The 16585-nt window shown below is 41.8% G+C and overlaps 1 protein-coding gene across 5 annotated transcripts; it reads right to left on the minus strand.

Annotated features, from left to right (window-relative positions):
• Positions 1-426: 426 nt before the first annotated feature.
• LOC118432405 lies at positions 427-15909 on the minus strand. 5 transcript variants are annotated; one of them, XM_035843962.1, is made up of 8 exons: positions 15662-15909; positions 12824-12910; positions 11142-11224; positions 10939-11007; positions 8881-9006; positions 7483-7626; positions 5387-5493; positions 427-1738 (listed from the first exon to the last, which is right to left on the minus strand). In XM_035843962.1, the coding sequence occupies exons 2-8, from the start codon at positions 12906-12908 to the stop codon at positions 1648-1650; spliced, it is 705 nt and encodes a 234-aa protein (XP_035699855.1). In that variant the 5' UTR covers positions 12909-12910; positions 15662-15909; the 3' UTR covers positions 427-1647. The 5 variants fall into 5 exon arrangements, with proteins under 5 accessions (XP_035699855.1, XP_035699856.1, XP_035699854.1 ...); XM_035843963.1 differs by having other exon boundaries at positions 10939-10980; positions 11115-11224; XM_035843961.1 differs by lacking the exon at positions 10939-11007 and having other exon boundaries at positions 11073-11224; positions 15662-15904.
• Between the last annotated feature and the right edge of the window lie 676 nt (positions 15910-16585).

Below are 16585 nucleotides of genomic sequence, written 5' to 3' on the forward strand. Positions count from 1 at the left end.
TGCGGTAGTTGGTAAGTGCCCCATCGCTGATTGCTGGCGTTTCCTTCGGAGGGTGGCTATCAGAAAACGCCAGCAATCAGCGACCGAGTACAAATAGAAATGGCCAGCAAAAGTGTATTATGAGCCCCCGAAAGCCTGCTATGGAGGCTATGATATTCGGTGGTGTCCTTTGATGCTTTCCTTACAGAGTACATTCCCAGTACCTCCTCCAATTCTGAGGGGTGATGTTAACTTATACCTTCGTCCTTGGGAAGTATCTGATATATCGTCAAGGAATTACCACTACGTAATTGAAATTCAAAAACGGCCTACACTTTACTTGATGTACTACTTCCTGTTATGAGAGGATTCGTATTCCAACGGAACATCTGAGAGCGTGGGCGTGGGTAATTTAGTGGTCCAATGAACACGATGTCGTCAATGGTGTGTATGATATAGAACATCTTTATTACTTCCGGTTTCTATGGCAGAATAAAAGTTAACGACTTTGGCCACATGATGGACTCTGCATGGTCATGTGCTACATACCATAAGCATATGATATACACGAACAAATATTGCGTTCAACGCAAGGGTTAAGTCTTACTCTCTTCCACAGTTTTGTCACAACATCTGCTTGGAAATACTTTGCGTTACTATTCAGTATGCTGTGGGCACGGTTCTTTCCTTGGTACAATGAGAAAGAGTTTATTGACATGGCAACAATAACAGTGTCAGTATAGAAACAATATATCGGGCACGAGCTATGTATATGTGTCAACATCAATAGCCATTTTCTGAAGTGTCGTTTTCAATAGATTCGATCTCGATATAGTTGTAGAATTCACTCTGATTTATCACAAGCATAACGTTGATACACGTGATGCATTTAAAAAGCATTGAAGTACTATACAGTACAGCGGGTCTTCAAAACAGTTTGCTTTCATTTTCTTGTACTCAGTTGCAATCAGACGCATCTGGGAGTCTCTGAGATAACGTTGTTTTGCAGTTAATTTAACGTTTCGGATATATCATGTCGTTCAAAAGCCTGCATACACACTTCAATGTTTACAGAAAGAACGCGTGGCAATACGCTGATAGCGATCCCAGTGGAAATTATTGCAAACAAGTTACAATAAAACAGGACTGACGAACTAACGTTAACACAGAACCGTACATAGTTATAAAGTTTAGGACAAATATGACACCGTAGATATATCAACAATGGTACTACCATATCGGTTCAACGTTATAGTATTGTATTGCCAAAGAACACATCATGATTAAAGATATTATCAACGCTTTATAAGATGTAATCGTTCAAATTCCATTTTCCGCGTTCGTTGTTCAGTCCAAACAATCTTGATTAACTTGTTACGTACATACATACATACATACATACATATACATATACATACAGATATTTCTATAAATATACATTCGTATACAGTGGAGCCTGGAGGCATTTCACAGTAAGTTTTAAACAAGCCATGTCCCATGGGGGGAATTATACAGTCACTATGTTCGACTGGAGTATGTGGATGCAATGTTATGCATGATTATTGTCCAACTCTTGCATTCGGCTGTAGTACCAATCAAAACCGCTAGGTGGCAGAGGAGAGTGGTGGTGTGAACTCAGGTCCCTTGGGTGTTCTTGGCGCTGTGATACTAGCGGTTGATCTTCTTCTGGTTGACACATTTCGTGACGCGGCTGTATGAGCACTTGTTCTCAGGTACACACACACTGGCCTCCCATAGCCTACATACAAACACATACAACAAGCCACAGGCATAGTAGTCAGTACATGGGGAAGGTATGGTAGTTGAATACACACCACCAGTGGACCGTTCTGTACTTAAGTACTTGCATAGCTGTGCGGCCCAAGGGCTATAGATACGATGAGCGCCACCCATGCACCATGTAGTTTGGGGGAGGACTTGACTTTTTCTTATAAATTCAAAGCTTAACAAATTTGATTTATTGATCAGATACGGCATAAATCAAAGATTTAGTGATCACAGATTTACAGGAACGCTTGATATGGTGGGACATGATGATGATAATAATATCTATTCAGTGCTTGTTTTTGGACTAAGCTTTATATTGATCATGATTGGGCAGTTTGTATTTGGTAAAACATGCCCAACCGACCGGATGAAGTAGCCTTGTTGCAAATCCGATGTTTTTATTTTTTAACTACGTATACACATGGGGTACTCGTAGCTCGATCTCGATCCAGGGTTCTGAAGGCAATTGCAAGATCTGGCGGTGTCTACCAGTAACTCATTCTCACTCACCAGTCCCATCCAAAGCCTCACCAGTCTACCAGTAATGAACTACGTTTCTGGCATAAATCACCAACTACCTAAAACATTTAAGATTCGTCACGATCATTGGCAAGGAAGGTCCCACACCACAAATGTTGTAGCCCCAATGCTGCAGAAGCAACGCACGCCTAGTTAAGTATTAATTACTAGATAACCACAAGCACAACATGAGGGAATCAGAGCAGAACCAGGCTTCCCTCCTATGGCCAGACGGTTTCCATCAAGGTGGATCTTCACGCAGATCTATCTGAAGGTTCAATGTTTGTACAGGTTCGACCTCTTTCGTGTGTGCGTGGAATTAAAATACTGACCATGTTTTACGGTGCAGTCATAGGAGTGTTTTTAGACTTTCAACAAGACGAAAACCGTCGGCAGGGATTATGAATACTCTCCAGACCTATCCCACACTATCGATTCCAATGTTTAATTGGCCGCAATATCGACGTTTACTGTCGAAGGAAATAACGGATTACAGTTTTACGGCTGTTTCCGGACCACATTCGGGGCCGTTCGGTTGTAATTGATATCGATCGGCCGTTGTAAGGCTGAAGAAGCCTTCTCGGCAGAACAAAGTGCCTGATACTCATGTCTTATATCAGCTTGAGGCACATTTCACTGACCACTACGATGTCATCAAACCTTACAAAGCTGGAGGGCGGATTAGGTGCAAGATTGTGGGAAAGTAGGAGGTCATAACTGAGATTAGATGCGAACCATTGTACGAAGACAATTGCAAGTTAAGTATATCCATAAATACCCCGTTTGATGTGGGCGTATTTACTTAAATTAGGCCAAGGCTCCTTTCAAAGCGCCACTGTGAATGCGTGAAAGTGCGAGATGTCACATACTGTAAAAGCAGAAATGTTCGCGATGGATTAATGTTCGCGGTTTTCGCGGCGGCCGCTTCACCGCGAATTTAAAACCACCGCGAACATTTTTCCATAACAGTAAGAGACTGCAGTGCATGGTGCTACCGCGAAATTAAAACCACCGCGAAAAGTCCATTTTCCCGCTACCGCGAAATTAAATCCCCGCGAACTTAAATGCATTTACAGTATATGAAGTATATGAGAAATCACAGCGAATATTCCCTGGCCGTTTTGCCGTAAAGTTCAGCCATTCGGATATGATACCAATTGATTTTTTTTCGATACTTGGGGTAACAGATGTAATAAAATCTACAAAATTCATTCCTCAATCACCTGTTTGGAACATTAAAAATCGTCATCAGATTTTCCGTCTTGCATGTAACATATTCAAGAGTTTGCAGGTTTTCTTTTGAATGAAGTGACACAGATCATGATGTTTGCTGTCCTTCGCTTTGATGGATGCCGAAAAGTGCTTCTGAATGCTTCCTCCTAAAAGAGCAAGTGTAGAAATGTCAAGGGAGACATCTCAGAAATAGAAACAAATGTAGGGATTGACATGGTCAGCCTCCCCCTGCCCTCCCCCCGATGAATCATGGTCCGTGGATCTGTCCGTCTTTATACTCATTCGGGATCAGGTGGGCCCATCGACGCAAGGCCGCGCTCCATCCCGCTACAATAGTCACATATCGACCCGGATTACCCGCACTTACAGAAACCTGCACTCCATGAATGTAGGAGGTGGTAATCGAAACAGGAATAGCGAAAAATGGTCTTAGGTTTCAGCAAGGGTCGTCTGTAGATGATGTGTTGACACCAAAATCAATGGCGGCTTTCTTTACTGTGATTACGGGAAGGAGCTGCGACCTTGGTGGGAGAACAGTCGTGATCAAAAGATAGCAGCGCTCTTAATTTCGCTGAAATCAGTTCTTAATGGAAGTGAGATTGGAGGAAATGGATTGAAGCCCTGCTGAGAGTGTGAAAGTGCCCAAATTGTATGGTATTACGCGGGGAAAGTTTTAAAAGCTAGAAAAAGTCCCGTGGAGAATCTAAAAGAAGTTGTCACAAAGTGCGTTGATTTTATGCAGATGGATGTTTGATCTTCACAGGTGCATTTTGCTTTCTATGACTATGTAAAGCGAACGTATCATGGGGAATTTTCCTGCCGAGCCCATATATATAAAGCCTGTATGTGGTTCCAGCATCTATACGGGTTTGGGGCATTTTTTTTTCCACTTAAATGCGGCAAACTGCAGCAAACCCCTTCGATTTGGGACGGAATTTTGCAGCAGCAGCACAGAATAGGTCAAGTTTTACTGATCATATGAATCATCCCGCTCATGGTGCTCGTTCGTTCGTCCCATAGCCTTTTAATCAGCCGTAGGCTGATTAATCAGCCGTAGGGGCAGCACAAATGGCTGTGCTGTATCAATAGGCATTTTAGTCCCCTGGCGGCGCCTATCTCCTCTCCGGGGCATGGTGAATGATGTAAATCACCGTATGGCTGATACGACACGAAGGTTCGCCAGGCCTCCGTCCGGGTGATTTGTAGTGAATCACCAACTCCAGACAAAATGGTTTGCTCCATCTACACCGCAACATCTCCCCATACACGGGACCTCCATTTAACGTCTTATCCGAGGGAAGGCTCATTTTTTCACCTGAGTAAAATGAGGAAAGTCGTGTAAAGTGCCTTTCCCAAGGGCACAAGATCGGTGGCACGGCAGGCGGATTCGAACCCGCAACCTCTCGGTGCAAATCCGAACATGCTACCGCTGCGCCACGCGGTCACCATTTATGGTGCTAAACTTGGCACAAAAAAAGATTTTAGCAGGACAAGGCAACTGTAAGCAACTGAAAATGTTCGCTTTAAACGTTCGGTCTTCTTCAGACCCAATCACTTTGGACACGTGACGTTCCGTACGTGTGACGTCAGCAATAGGTAAAAGGTTGTTGGAAGTCCATATCGACTCCTGTCCAGGTTGAGCAGAGTTGGTGCAAATGACCTTCTTTTAAGTAATAATGCTGGGTATCCAGAGTACTAAAACTATCCTAAGAAAGTGTTTGAGAGAATAAAAGGAGTTCATCTACTCCAGCACACAACAACCTCTCAACTGACTTCCGACAACCTTTCCCAACAAGTTCTTCATACATGTATGTAATTAACCAGCTTTTCTGCTGATACAGAGAATGTAGTTGTAGAAATGACTTACAGCCAGCTGAGCTCACACTTCCCACTACAGCAGTTACACTCACAGTAGCCACAGTGCGCGAAGTCGGCAACGCACTTGGGAGGTGGTGGCGGCGGCGGAGGCTGCGGCTTCAGGGGGAGAGAACGAGGAACACAGAGAGTAATCCAAAGTCATTTAGCTTCACGGGGTCCTTATAATGATGTACAAGTCTGCCGGCAACGTAACGAAGACCGAGAAACATGACTAATGTGGGAATCGAGACGTTTGATAAGTCTTCTAGGTTTTGAGGATGGGGAAGTCTTTTGAAAATATCGGTGCAATCAGGGCAGGAAACACAGAATGAATTTTCGGGATTCGTGTATACAGTTGTCATACATCTTTCGGAAAGGATTGGAATGGAAAGATCTAGAGTAGAGTGTCGAAAATTAACATTATCAAGAAAGATCGACTCCCTTGTACATTGGACGGCGCATCTTCATTAACTTTCAATCTCGGAGATGGGATAATTTAGGTTTAATGATGCATTTTAAAGTTGTCCAACTCCCCAATGACATCAGCGATCTCAATCTATCAACGTCTGACGGAAATTAATGACTTACACAGTATCGTTCAGTCTTACGTGGGGACAGTAGTACACAATCAGGATAACCGTGTGCAGTATAGAAAAACATTTAAGGTTACTTGTTGTTGTGTAACGATTGTTTCTCAGTCTTTGTTATGTTGCACAATGAAGTACATACACAACAAGCAGAAGCAGCCAACAAACATACTCCAAAGACACGTACTTACAATTACAAACATGAACATTTACATCAAATCCCCACACCAGACCTTACACGTGACGAAATAGATGGTTTGTGGCAAGACACACAAGCGGTAGTGCTTGCCTATCGTTTTATAAAAAGGTAATGGAATTTAGAAAATAATTCAGCAAAGGCATTTAGTTTAGTTATTTCTTCAATTTCAATCTTGATTCTAATACGACGGTTAGTTGTTTTCGACACAAGTGCCTTTTTGACATCTGTGCTCGTTGGCAAAAAACAACAACAAACAAACACATCTCCGTCTTCAAAAAGGTTACAGAATGCTGGGGTTATTTCAGCATCATCGGTTCACCACATTCAGGTCTGGTACTAACAGCGAAAAGAAGAGTGAGCGATGCAGGACTGGGCAGCAGTGATGTCAAGCTATGAGAGTACAGGCTGAGCCATGCTGGGTGCAACAAAGCAGCAAAAATGCCACACTGTTCGAACTCGGACTTTCCTGGGGTGAACAAGATTTCATTAAGACAGATCTCAGTTTTGGGATGACCGAAATAGAAGGTTAGTGATGCGTTACAGATTTGCAATGATGTATGAGTTGAATGCCTGAAAAATTATGGCAGAAATATTTAGCAATAAACTGCCGTATAAAACTGTGAATACTGTGATATCACATTCATCTTGAGCACCACTAGAATGTGCTTGTCATAAATACTAATATCGTTCCCTTTCTTTGAAGTATAGAATATACAGCATATCCAAAATGTCTTGAGCACACTTTCATGTATTGAAATGCGGTTTACATGTATGTTTATGAGGTAGTGCAATTCGGTTGTGAATGAGAAACAGCGGTTAGCTAAAAAAAATAAGAAGTCATCGTCGCAAGCTTTTTCAAACGTCGCTACTGGGCAGTAGTAGTAGTAGGGCAGAAGGACGTCCAGGAATTAAACAATGTGACTAATGAAAAAGCGTGAAGCGCAGTGTGCTGGTTAGATTAAGAAGCGGGTGTAGAACATCTCCTATAGATAGCCTCGCCCGCGGTCTACACAATATACCTCAGGAGACTCTGCTAAATTCCTGCTATGTTTCCATCTTTTTTATTTGGCCGCTAACCAGCTATCGACCAATCAGAGAATCAGCTTTACGTAGGCGACTATATAAAGCTGACTCTTTGATTGGCTGACAATTAGGCGACTCTCTGATTGACTGACATCTGGTTAGGAGCCACGCCCACAAAAGTGGAAACTTCAGCTCTGTTTAGCAAAGCCTACCGGGGTATATGGTATAGGCCGAGGGAGATGCTCTGTGAAGGAGAATGGTGCAGCACAGCGGGGAGCAACATAAGGTTTGTCTTACAGCGACTGTGTTAACCATATTCACCAGCCAGTCCGTCATTTCAACGCACTTCCCCGCTAAGAAGCTCTTCTCCGAACATTCCTCTATGGCGCCATCGTACGTCTTTGGATCGAATTGTTTGTTATCTGCTCCTGAATCATCATACTATGTGTAGAAACAAATAAAGCGGCTCAGTTGGTAGAACTTGTTTGTGGGAAAAGAAAAGGCAAGCAAGATTGTTCATATGGTAGTAGTAAAGCTCTATAACTAAAGAAAGATTTGCATAATCGTGACCAATCATGTGCAATCTATAACAAGAATGCAAATTAAGCTGCCTCTGTAAATCATTACTAAGAATTGACAAACGAGACGGTGTATGTTAAAATTGATTGCTTTCTGAAATCTTTTGCGCTCTTCTAAATCTGACTGGCAAAGACTGGCTCACGAATCATTGGACTGTTAACTTTATATGGATCCCAAACAATGACTTCAAAAATGACTTGATCTTTAATTTACGTGCACAACGCGAAAGGCCGTTTATCTTCACTTGTACATTGAGAATGAATCGAAGTGTGCATAACATCAGAACAAGGGAATGGAACAGATTGCCATGCCCGATATATGAGCATAATCAATGAGTAGATTATTTGATCTGTAAGTGCAGTGCATTTGGTAAGTAGATCTGCTGATTTGATATTCAGTACCCAATAGGCAGAACTTCTTATGGTAGACGGCTGCATAAAATGAATTGAATTTTTCTTGTTGGCACCTGTAATGTAAGACTATGTATTCACAGCGTTTCAGAAGAAAAGCCCCCTTACTTATCATCCTCGCCTGTGTCAAACTGATTGTTACGCAGTCTGTGAACCACCCTGAGATAACAGTTTTTCCATTTCAAAGAGAATTAACGTTCACTGCTGTCTGATCTGGTCGCCTGGAAGGTGGTGCACATTTTGAAATTTCGAAGGGTTAGAGAAGGAATATATTAAGCAAGGCAAGGGTATGATAGGAGAGAAGAAACATGGTTGTTAGTGCAGGGTTGAGAATGCGCCTGTGTGATAGTGACTAAGCACAACACAGGTGTAAGGAATACTAAACAGTTTAGGACATTACTATTCCCTTGCCTAATATGATATCCAAACAAACAATTTCTATTGTGGATCGAAGGTAAAAAGCAATTTGTGTGAAATTTCATTCAGCCATAGCAAACCCTTCTGTATGTTTTTACAAAAACAAAATCATGAGGTCATATGCGTCTATAGTCGGAGAGACAAATAATGCTGAGTCTAATGATGTATTCCTGTATGGGATATCGCAAAGCTTGAATGTTGATAGAGTAAGAAGGATAAGATGACGCATTTGTACAGTGTTAATGATGTTTTAGCAAAGACAGGACAGATCTGTAGGAGCGCCACCTACCGGGCTGATGGCGTTGCTCATGTATGCCGCCTGTGGTGACGACTGCTGCTGCGAGAATGGAGACTGCTGGGAGTTAGAGTAGGACGACTGCTGCTGGTGGTAGGACGACTGCTGCGGGTAGGCATTCTGAAGAGAAGTTAAACACTAAGTTAAGATAACCAGCACTTTTACCTCTCGCCTGTCCGTTCAGAAAACTAAGAAAATAGGCATGGATCATCTCTTGATAGAGACGGGGGGCGCCATAAACTTTCTGAAACTTTTGATTCTCTGCTCCCCAATTAACCTGCTCTATGTGAATATTGGGGCGTCACAGAAGTAATAGCTTGCTTATCATTTGACAAGGACTAGATCCGTTCATTCGAAAATTAAAAACGAGTTGATTACCCATTTTTAATTCAGTGGCATCATACGTCAAGAAGTTTACTTTGATACATCAAATTACTATCAACGTTCAAGTCTTTCTGTAAAGGACATTCCGTCCGGGAGGAAATTGCCCACTTATGATGGCAGCCCTCCCTCGTGATGGCCAGTACAGTAATTACATCAATCAATCAATACAGAGCTGAGACAGACCAACAGTGCAAAGTGGTGATTCGCCCCCACATGATCACCATTTAATTAGCGTTGCGCCGGCAACGATCTTGAACTCTATATCAGATAATGGAGACAGCCTCCAAGGTGATCCAACTCTCACGGAAAGGAAAATTACACTTTGAAATGGTCGACGGGGAAAATAAATTAGAAAGTCTTGGGTTCATTCCCAAGGCGGTCCGGGGGAAGACGAACGTGATTGGCTGTGATCACGACAGGTGCACGCGCTGATCACGAGGTCATTAGGGCGGTAATGTCCCGACGTTATCTTCACACAAAATTCCATCTCTGGAAAATCCCGTACCGTCAGCACACACAAGGAACTTACCAACTATCTATGAATATAACGTTACATATAACGTTACAGGTACTCAAGCAACTGAAAATTCCCAAATAACATCCAGTTGCTTGAGTAACTGCTTTTTGGCGTATCTTATTACCTGAATCATGTCTAACATTTATCGATGTATTTATACATACCTTTTCTACTAAAACGTACCCACAGTTTGATAAATAGTACCGACCACAATCGAACTGAAGAAGAGTTGGTACAATACATGATAGATTTTTACAGCGTTTCGCGGTATTTTACAATCTTTTCTTTAAATAAATGGCGGTGATAAAAATTGATTTTGCTTTATTTACAGTGCAGGCATGAAATAAATCTCTTTCTGTATTGTTCAGTCAATCCAACACACCAGCTTTGACAGTTACGACCGCTGCAGTGGCCTATAGGGTTCGATCCTACCCAAGACTTCAGAAGTGGTTCATACTGTTTTCTATATGCTAAGGACTCTGCTCTAGAGAGTGCAAAGGTTTAACACAAATGTCTCCAATGGACTAGCTAAAAGGTAAGAGCAAAACTCGAAATGAGACGTAAATAAAAAAAAATATTCGTCACTGGAAGAAACATTAAAAAATGGGAAATCAGTATGAAAGGATTAATCGCAGGCATAAATGATTGGAATCAAACATGAATATGTGAGAAATACTAGAACTCGTACGACCTAAACTATTTATCTAACCGTGATGACATTTAGTAGTTGAGGTAAGGCTACCTTGGCTGTTCTGTAGAAGCCTTCTGACTGAGCCCTGGCCACCTTCGCCATACAGAAGGCCATGGCCATCTTGACAAGAATGCTATATGTATCTAACTGTGTGATGACATGTCGTAGTGAAAGTCAGCCCACCTTAGCTGTTCTGTGGAAGCCTTCGGACTGAGTCCTGGCCACTTTAGCAATACAGAAGTCCATGGCCACCTTGACAAACATATACTTTAGACCCTAACAATTTATCTAACTGTGAAGACATTTAGTAGTTGAGGTAAGGCTACCTTAGCTGTTCTGTGGAAGCCTTCTGACTGAGCCCTGGCCACCTTAGCCATACAGAAGTCCATGGCCATCTTGACAAGAATACTCTACACTATCTATCTAACTGTGAAGACTGTAGTAGTTGAGGTAAGGCTACCTTAGCTGTTCTGTGGAAGCCGTCTGACTGAGCCCTGGCCACCTTAGCCATACAGAAGTCCATGGCCATCTTGACAAGAATACTGTACACTATCTATCTAACTGTGAAGACTGTAGTAGTTGAGGTAAGGCTACCTTAGCTGTTCTGTGGAAGCCGTCTGACTGAGCCCTGGCCACCTTAGCCATACAGAAGTCCATGGCCATCTTGACGGAGCTGATGTGCGGGATGACCTTGTGAAGTCCGAGCGTCAGCATGCACTTATTCACCTCATCCTGGATCTCTGGCGCTGGAGATAGAACGGAGATGGTGAGAGACTGTGATCATATGAAACCATGATAGTTACCTTAGATTACTAGGAAACCATTATAGTAACTGTATATTACCAGGAAACCATGACAGTAACTGACACTAACTGTAGATTACTAGGAATTCATGACAGTAACTGTAGATTGCTAGGAAACCATGACAGCAACTGTAGATTACTAGGAAATCATGATAGTAATAATTGTAGATTACTAGGAAACTATGATAGTAACTGTAGATTACTAGGAAACTATGATAGTAACTGTAGATTACTAGGAAACCATGATAGTAACTGTAGGTTACTAGAAAACCATGACAGTAACTGTATGTACATACTAGATAACCAGGAAACCAGGATAGTAAGTGCAGATTACTAGGAAACCATGACAGTAACTGTAGATTACTATGAAATCATAAGAGTAACTGTATGTACATAGATAACCAGGATAGTAAGTGTAGATTACTAGGAAACCAGGATAGTAGGTGCAGATTACTAGGAAACCAGGATAGTTAGTGTAGATTACGAGGAAATCATGAGATTAACTGTAGAATACTAGGAAACCATGTCTATAATTGTAGATTACTTTCTCTGGAAACAAATGAGGGGCCACACAATCGCCACAGAAAACACAATACCAGCAAAGGTCTAGTGTATCTAAGAAAATTCAACCATCATGCGAAACTATTCCAGTATGTTTTACCATATCCGCACGCAAATGACAGTGTGTTGGTTTACGTTGACTTCCCGTTTTAAGCCAAAACAATTGATATAGAGTCCAAGGCACCCAGCTACAAATGGCGTTGCTTGGGAATTGCTAATCTTGGACCGTCCTTTCGCAAGTGGTAAACCTACCCATGACCATGGCCGAGAAAAATTACGGTGCTTGGAACGCCTTTCTGACCTTGTCCTCATCTTATGAATTGTAAATTCTTAATGGCATTTGCAACCGATTAATTGCGTATTGCTTCCGTGCTTTTTACTTTTGTGAAATAAACCATTTAGTAACGGTGCGCCAACTCATATGAATGGCAAACTCTAACACACATGTGGCGCCGACTGCATGCCCTGAAACAATCAATTCATAAAATCATCTAATGATAATTGACGTGTGGAAATATGATACAAGTTTCAAAAGTACGTGCGAATTTCAATAGGGCATCCACGGCTTGATGCGCGACTACAAAGGGTTGATAAATTTGCAATATGCATACTTTACCCCACTTAACATATAAATGTGTGCGTGTAAAAAAGAGATAACAAATTATATTAACCACTCTGACTGATACGCCAGCCAGTAGGCATGATATATGCCCGGAGGCTTAGACTGTGATCGCTCCTTGTGGATATGAAATTACAATTTTCCTTATCTCTAAAATTAAGACATGTGTCTCAGACTGTCACAGCAAGAAGTCGTTGTATTTGTTAAGCTTCGTGGAATAGCAGTGCACCTAATCGTGTAAGCGTTGGCACCCAGGGCATAACACATGTAGATATGTGTATGTAATATACGAAAAGTTTTCCTAAGTAGGTTAAACTGGTGCGAACTGGATTGAACTGGTACGAACTGGATCTCGCACTTACGGGGAACGCTGCTGTCAGATGAGGGTACTAGAACCACAACTGCCGTCAGCACCAGGGACAGCACCTGTCCGCCTGAAGTCCACATGTCTGTGGAGAGAGACATTGTCAGATCATGGGCAAACACTACGTAAATTCAGGGACTAGCACCAGCACAAAAAGATAGACTCTCAAAAGCCAATGATAATCTGTGACTGTGGATAGTTGCAGACTGAGGATTGCATATCAAGTACCGGGGATGCATATATTGAAACATGTTGAAATATGACGTCTGTAGGGATCTCCACTGATACAATAGAGAGTTGAGAATGCTGTTACAGGAGGTAGGAAATTAAAGATAATTCAAGTAGGCTGCGCATGTAACGATATGCGCAAGTTTGGATAAGTTTGAAAGGCACTTAGTTAGAGCGATATCAAAAGACGTATGGTTTGTGTTTACGGCACGATTAAAAGCCTTCCCCATCGGGCCTCAATTAAAATATGCGTTTCATTATGTGTGCTCCATATTCATCATATAAGAATAACTGGACATTCTTTTGATGGGCTTTGAATGGGGCCTGCCTGTTTCAAGTGGTACTGGAGTGGAAAGCCGGCAGATTTGGATTTCTCTCATCTTACTGGGAATTGATCGTAAGGCTAAACATTGGTTATTGCAACTATGGGATTCAAATGCAATTCATCGATTGAACTTCAACATTCATCTGATATTCTCGCTGATTGCAAAGGTTTTTGAAGAGTGATACTTGAAAAAGAATCTACAACTAAGGATCTAACTTGACAGTAGTACGAACAGTGAGAGGTTGGTTCGAAGAAACAAAACAACAATAATCATAGATTTGCAATATAACCTAAAGAAAGCATCCTTAGTTTAAATCAACACATTCAGTTAAAACTTGTTTCCACCATCCCGTAACCTATGGAATAGAACAAGAGGAAAAAGTAACTTATGACGAAATTTCCAAAACACCACTCTACAAAATATGAAAGAAATGCTCCTCCCTTTTAGCCTGCCGTCCAAAATACCCCATTTCAACCCTCTCTATTACATAAAACACTTGATTATGCATAGCACTGGTTTGACAAGCTCTTGAATTAATGGGGAAGCCATTGACTGAGGACCACGCAAGGTCTAGAGGTGCTTATACTGGGAGGGTAGAATTTTTGTCGGCTTGGCTTGTACATCAAAATCTCTGAATATTAATTGATTTAGAAACAAATGAATTATATATACGAAGCACCGTGGCGGATATCATAAAGATATTCTTGTTTGTAACCACTTTCTTGTAAAAGACGTCTAGACACCGTCTTAGTCTACATCTTCGAGACATTCCATTTGCGCATATTCACACTGTGGACTGTGAAGTGCTAAGGAAGGTTAGAGTGAGGCTAGTTGTAAATACGACCTCCCTTATTTCACGGTGGGAAATCTACATTTTCCAGCTCATTACTAATATTGATCGACTCACACATGGGATAGAAAAACTACGGCATTTCTGACGTGATGCAACAACATCGTAAAAAGGACAAACAGGTCCACCTTGAAACACCATGCATAATGCAACTTTCACTTGAATGCGTGCATGGACATGCTTCAGTGGTTTCCGAATAAAATTTGAAGTACAAAAACAGGAAATTACATTCAAACACGTAACATTCTCCTTATGCAAAAACAAGAAGGACGATCATAGCTAAAATGTATTCGTGTCTTAAAAAAACTTATGACTTCAACCTTTTAAGTACATCAGATATCTTGAATAATCGAAAATACAGAAAGCCTACCAAAAGTACGGCACTGCTGTGGTATTTGGAATATGAGCAATATCAACCCATCAGAGAGTCGATGATGGCTTATTCAATCTACTTTAAACCGCATTTATGGTAATCACGTAGAATATTGGGATTGTGAGATTTTCGGCCATAGGCATAGCTACTAATGGCATAGATGTATGCAAGGAGCCTTGATGTATGATAGACCATCTGTGTTTTTGGAATTAGGTTATATGGTCGAGCAGACAACGGCATTTGGCTGTTGTCATTTTTTTGTTGACTACATTCTTTTTTTTCTGATTTTTCTAGCTTGTCCTCATGGCTCTAGCCTTCATGGACCTGGCAGTATAAAATTTAAAATGCCGGCGGTAGCTAGGGACTGCTATAGAGAAAAGACGAACCTATTTAAGATGCAAATGGCCACCGTCCTCTCCTTGTTAAAGTCTTTGTCATGTTGACAGGCGTGTAATGAAAAGGCTCTGGTGTGTATGCCGGGGATGAAATGGTCATTTAATGCAGGCAGACACTGCTTAACTTAGAACTGTAATTTATCATACTATGTTGGCAGGAAAAGCCAACGCCTTCACGACAGAAGGGATGCTTTCTAGTTCACTGCATGGTATTTTGGCAAATTTCATACGTTTAAAAAAGATAGATCTGATGTTGAAAATTGTTGGTAATTACCAACAAGCTTTAAGTGTTTCATGCTACCGTTGTCGCTAAAACTAAGGACATCAAAGGAACCTTATTTCCAAAACATGAAAAAGGGAGAAATCGACAGTATCGTCTCTTCTATCAGAATGTGCAGACTTTCAAGCTTTGGAGATTTTGAAATTTGTCACAAATTAAAGGAAGGGGTATGGAAGTGGCACACAGGATGAATTTCATGGCTGTAGACATTTCCAGTTTTATGTACGAATGTTCGTTTTATGTACGAAATCTGTCGTTTTATAGAGATGCGCGACATTTTCATAGAAGGCAAACAGTGCGTTTACACCCCTTTTTGATTCTACATCAAGAAATTAAAAACATATGAACGATTCTGTGTTGTAAGATAGAATCAATTCTCCTCACCTTTAATTGTGAGAGAGACGACCAGTCCTGCTCCAGTCCCTACAGTCCCGTGTGAGAAGTCTGGTGTTCCTCAGGTCCTACAGCCAGATGGTGGCACCTCCCTGCGCGTGATGACGCGGGCGTATTGGATCCTCTCCAGCGCGTGTCCTGACACTTATTTGATGTGGTGCGCGCGATAGCTCCCCACCAATCACACGAGTCGATACCTAAAGCGAGGAAAGCCGCGCCCAAGCCTGGAAAATCCTGATTCATGTCAGTTATTTCCAACAGTTAGCGTGGGCTCCACGTGTGGTTAACATCTGTTAGAGTCAGATAGTGCACCCGAGGTGCAGTCTGAACCAGAGGAGCAATGAACTTTGAGACCAAGGAATAGTTCTAAACTCAATGCACACTAATGGCAAAACTGGTTAAAATTCCCAAGACCCAAGCGATAGAAACGTCTGCTCCTATTTTGGGTGCTTCCGTTTTGAAGACTAGCATTGATTGAGATAGTCATCAGTCGTTACAAATTGCTTAGACTACGTGTTCGGGTGGTCAAAAGGACGGGGCAACGGCAGGAAGTGCGCATGACTGATGTTCTTATTCAAAGGAGAGCAAACAAGTGATTCCCCTCTCTTCGTTTTTCACGAATAGATGAATCATAATCCATGTACGTATAGCTTTACATAATTGAATTCTCCTAACTTACACGATGTCAACATCAAAAGTTACCAGCGCCTCCATGATTTGACAATCAGTACGGCTGAGTAGGGCAGGCGTGAGATCCATACATGTGCCTAAATGGTAAGCAGGACAACGACTTTTGTCGGACGTGCAAAGCTGATGGTAACCCTTGAATGTCGGTCGGTTTGACTTTCAGTAACTTTTCAACTTCCAAACTTAGGAATTGACAGCGACGGCTATTTAGTGGACGGGTTTCAACAC

The sequence above is a fragment of the Branchiostoma floridae genome, chromosome 15, assembly GCF_000003815.2.
Source record: "Branchiostoma floridae strain S238N-H82 chromosome 15, Bfl_VNyyK, whole genome shotgun sequence".
Classification (NCBI taxonomy): domain Eukaryota; kingdom Metazoa; phylum Chordata; class Leptocardii; order Amphioxiformes; family Branchiostomatidae; genus Branchiostoma; species Branchiostoma floridae.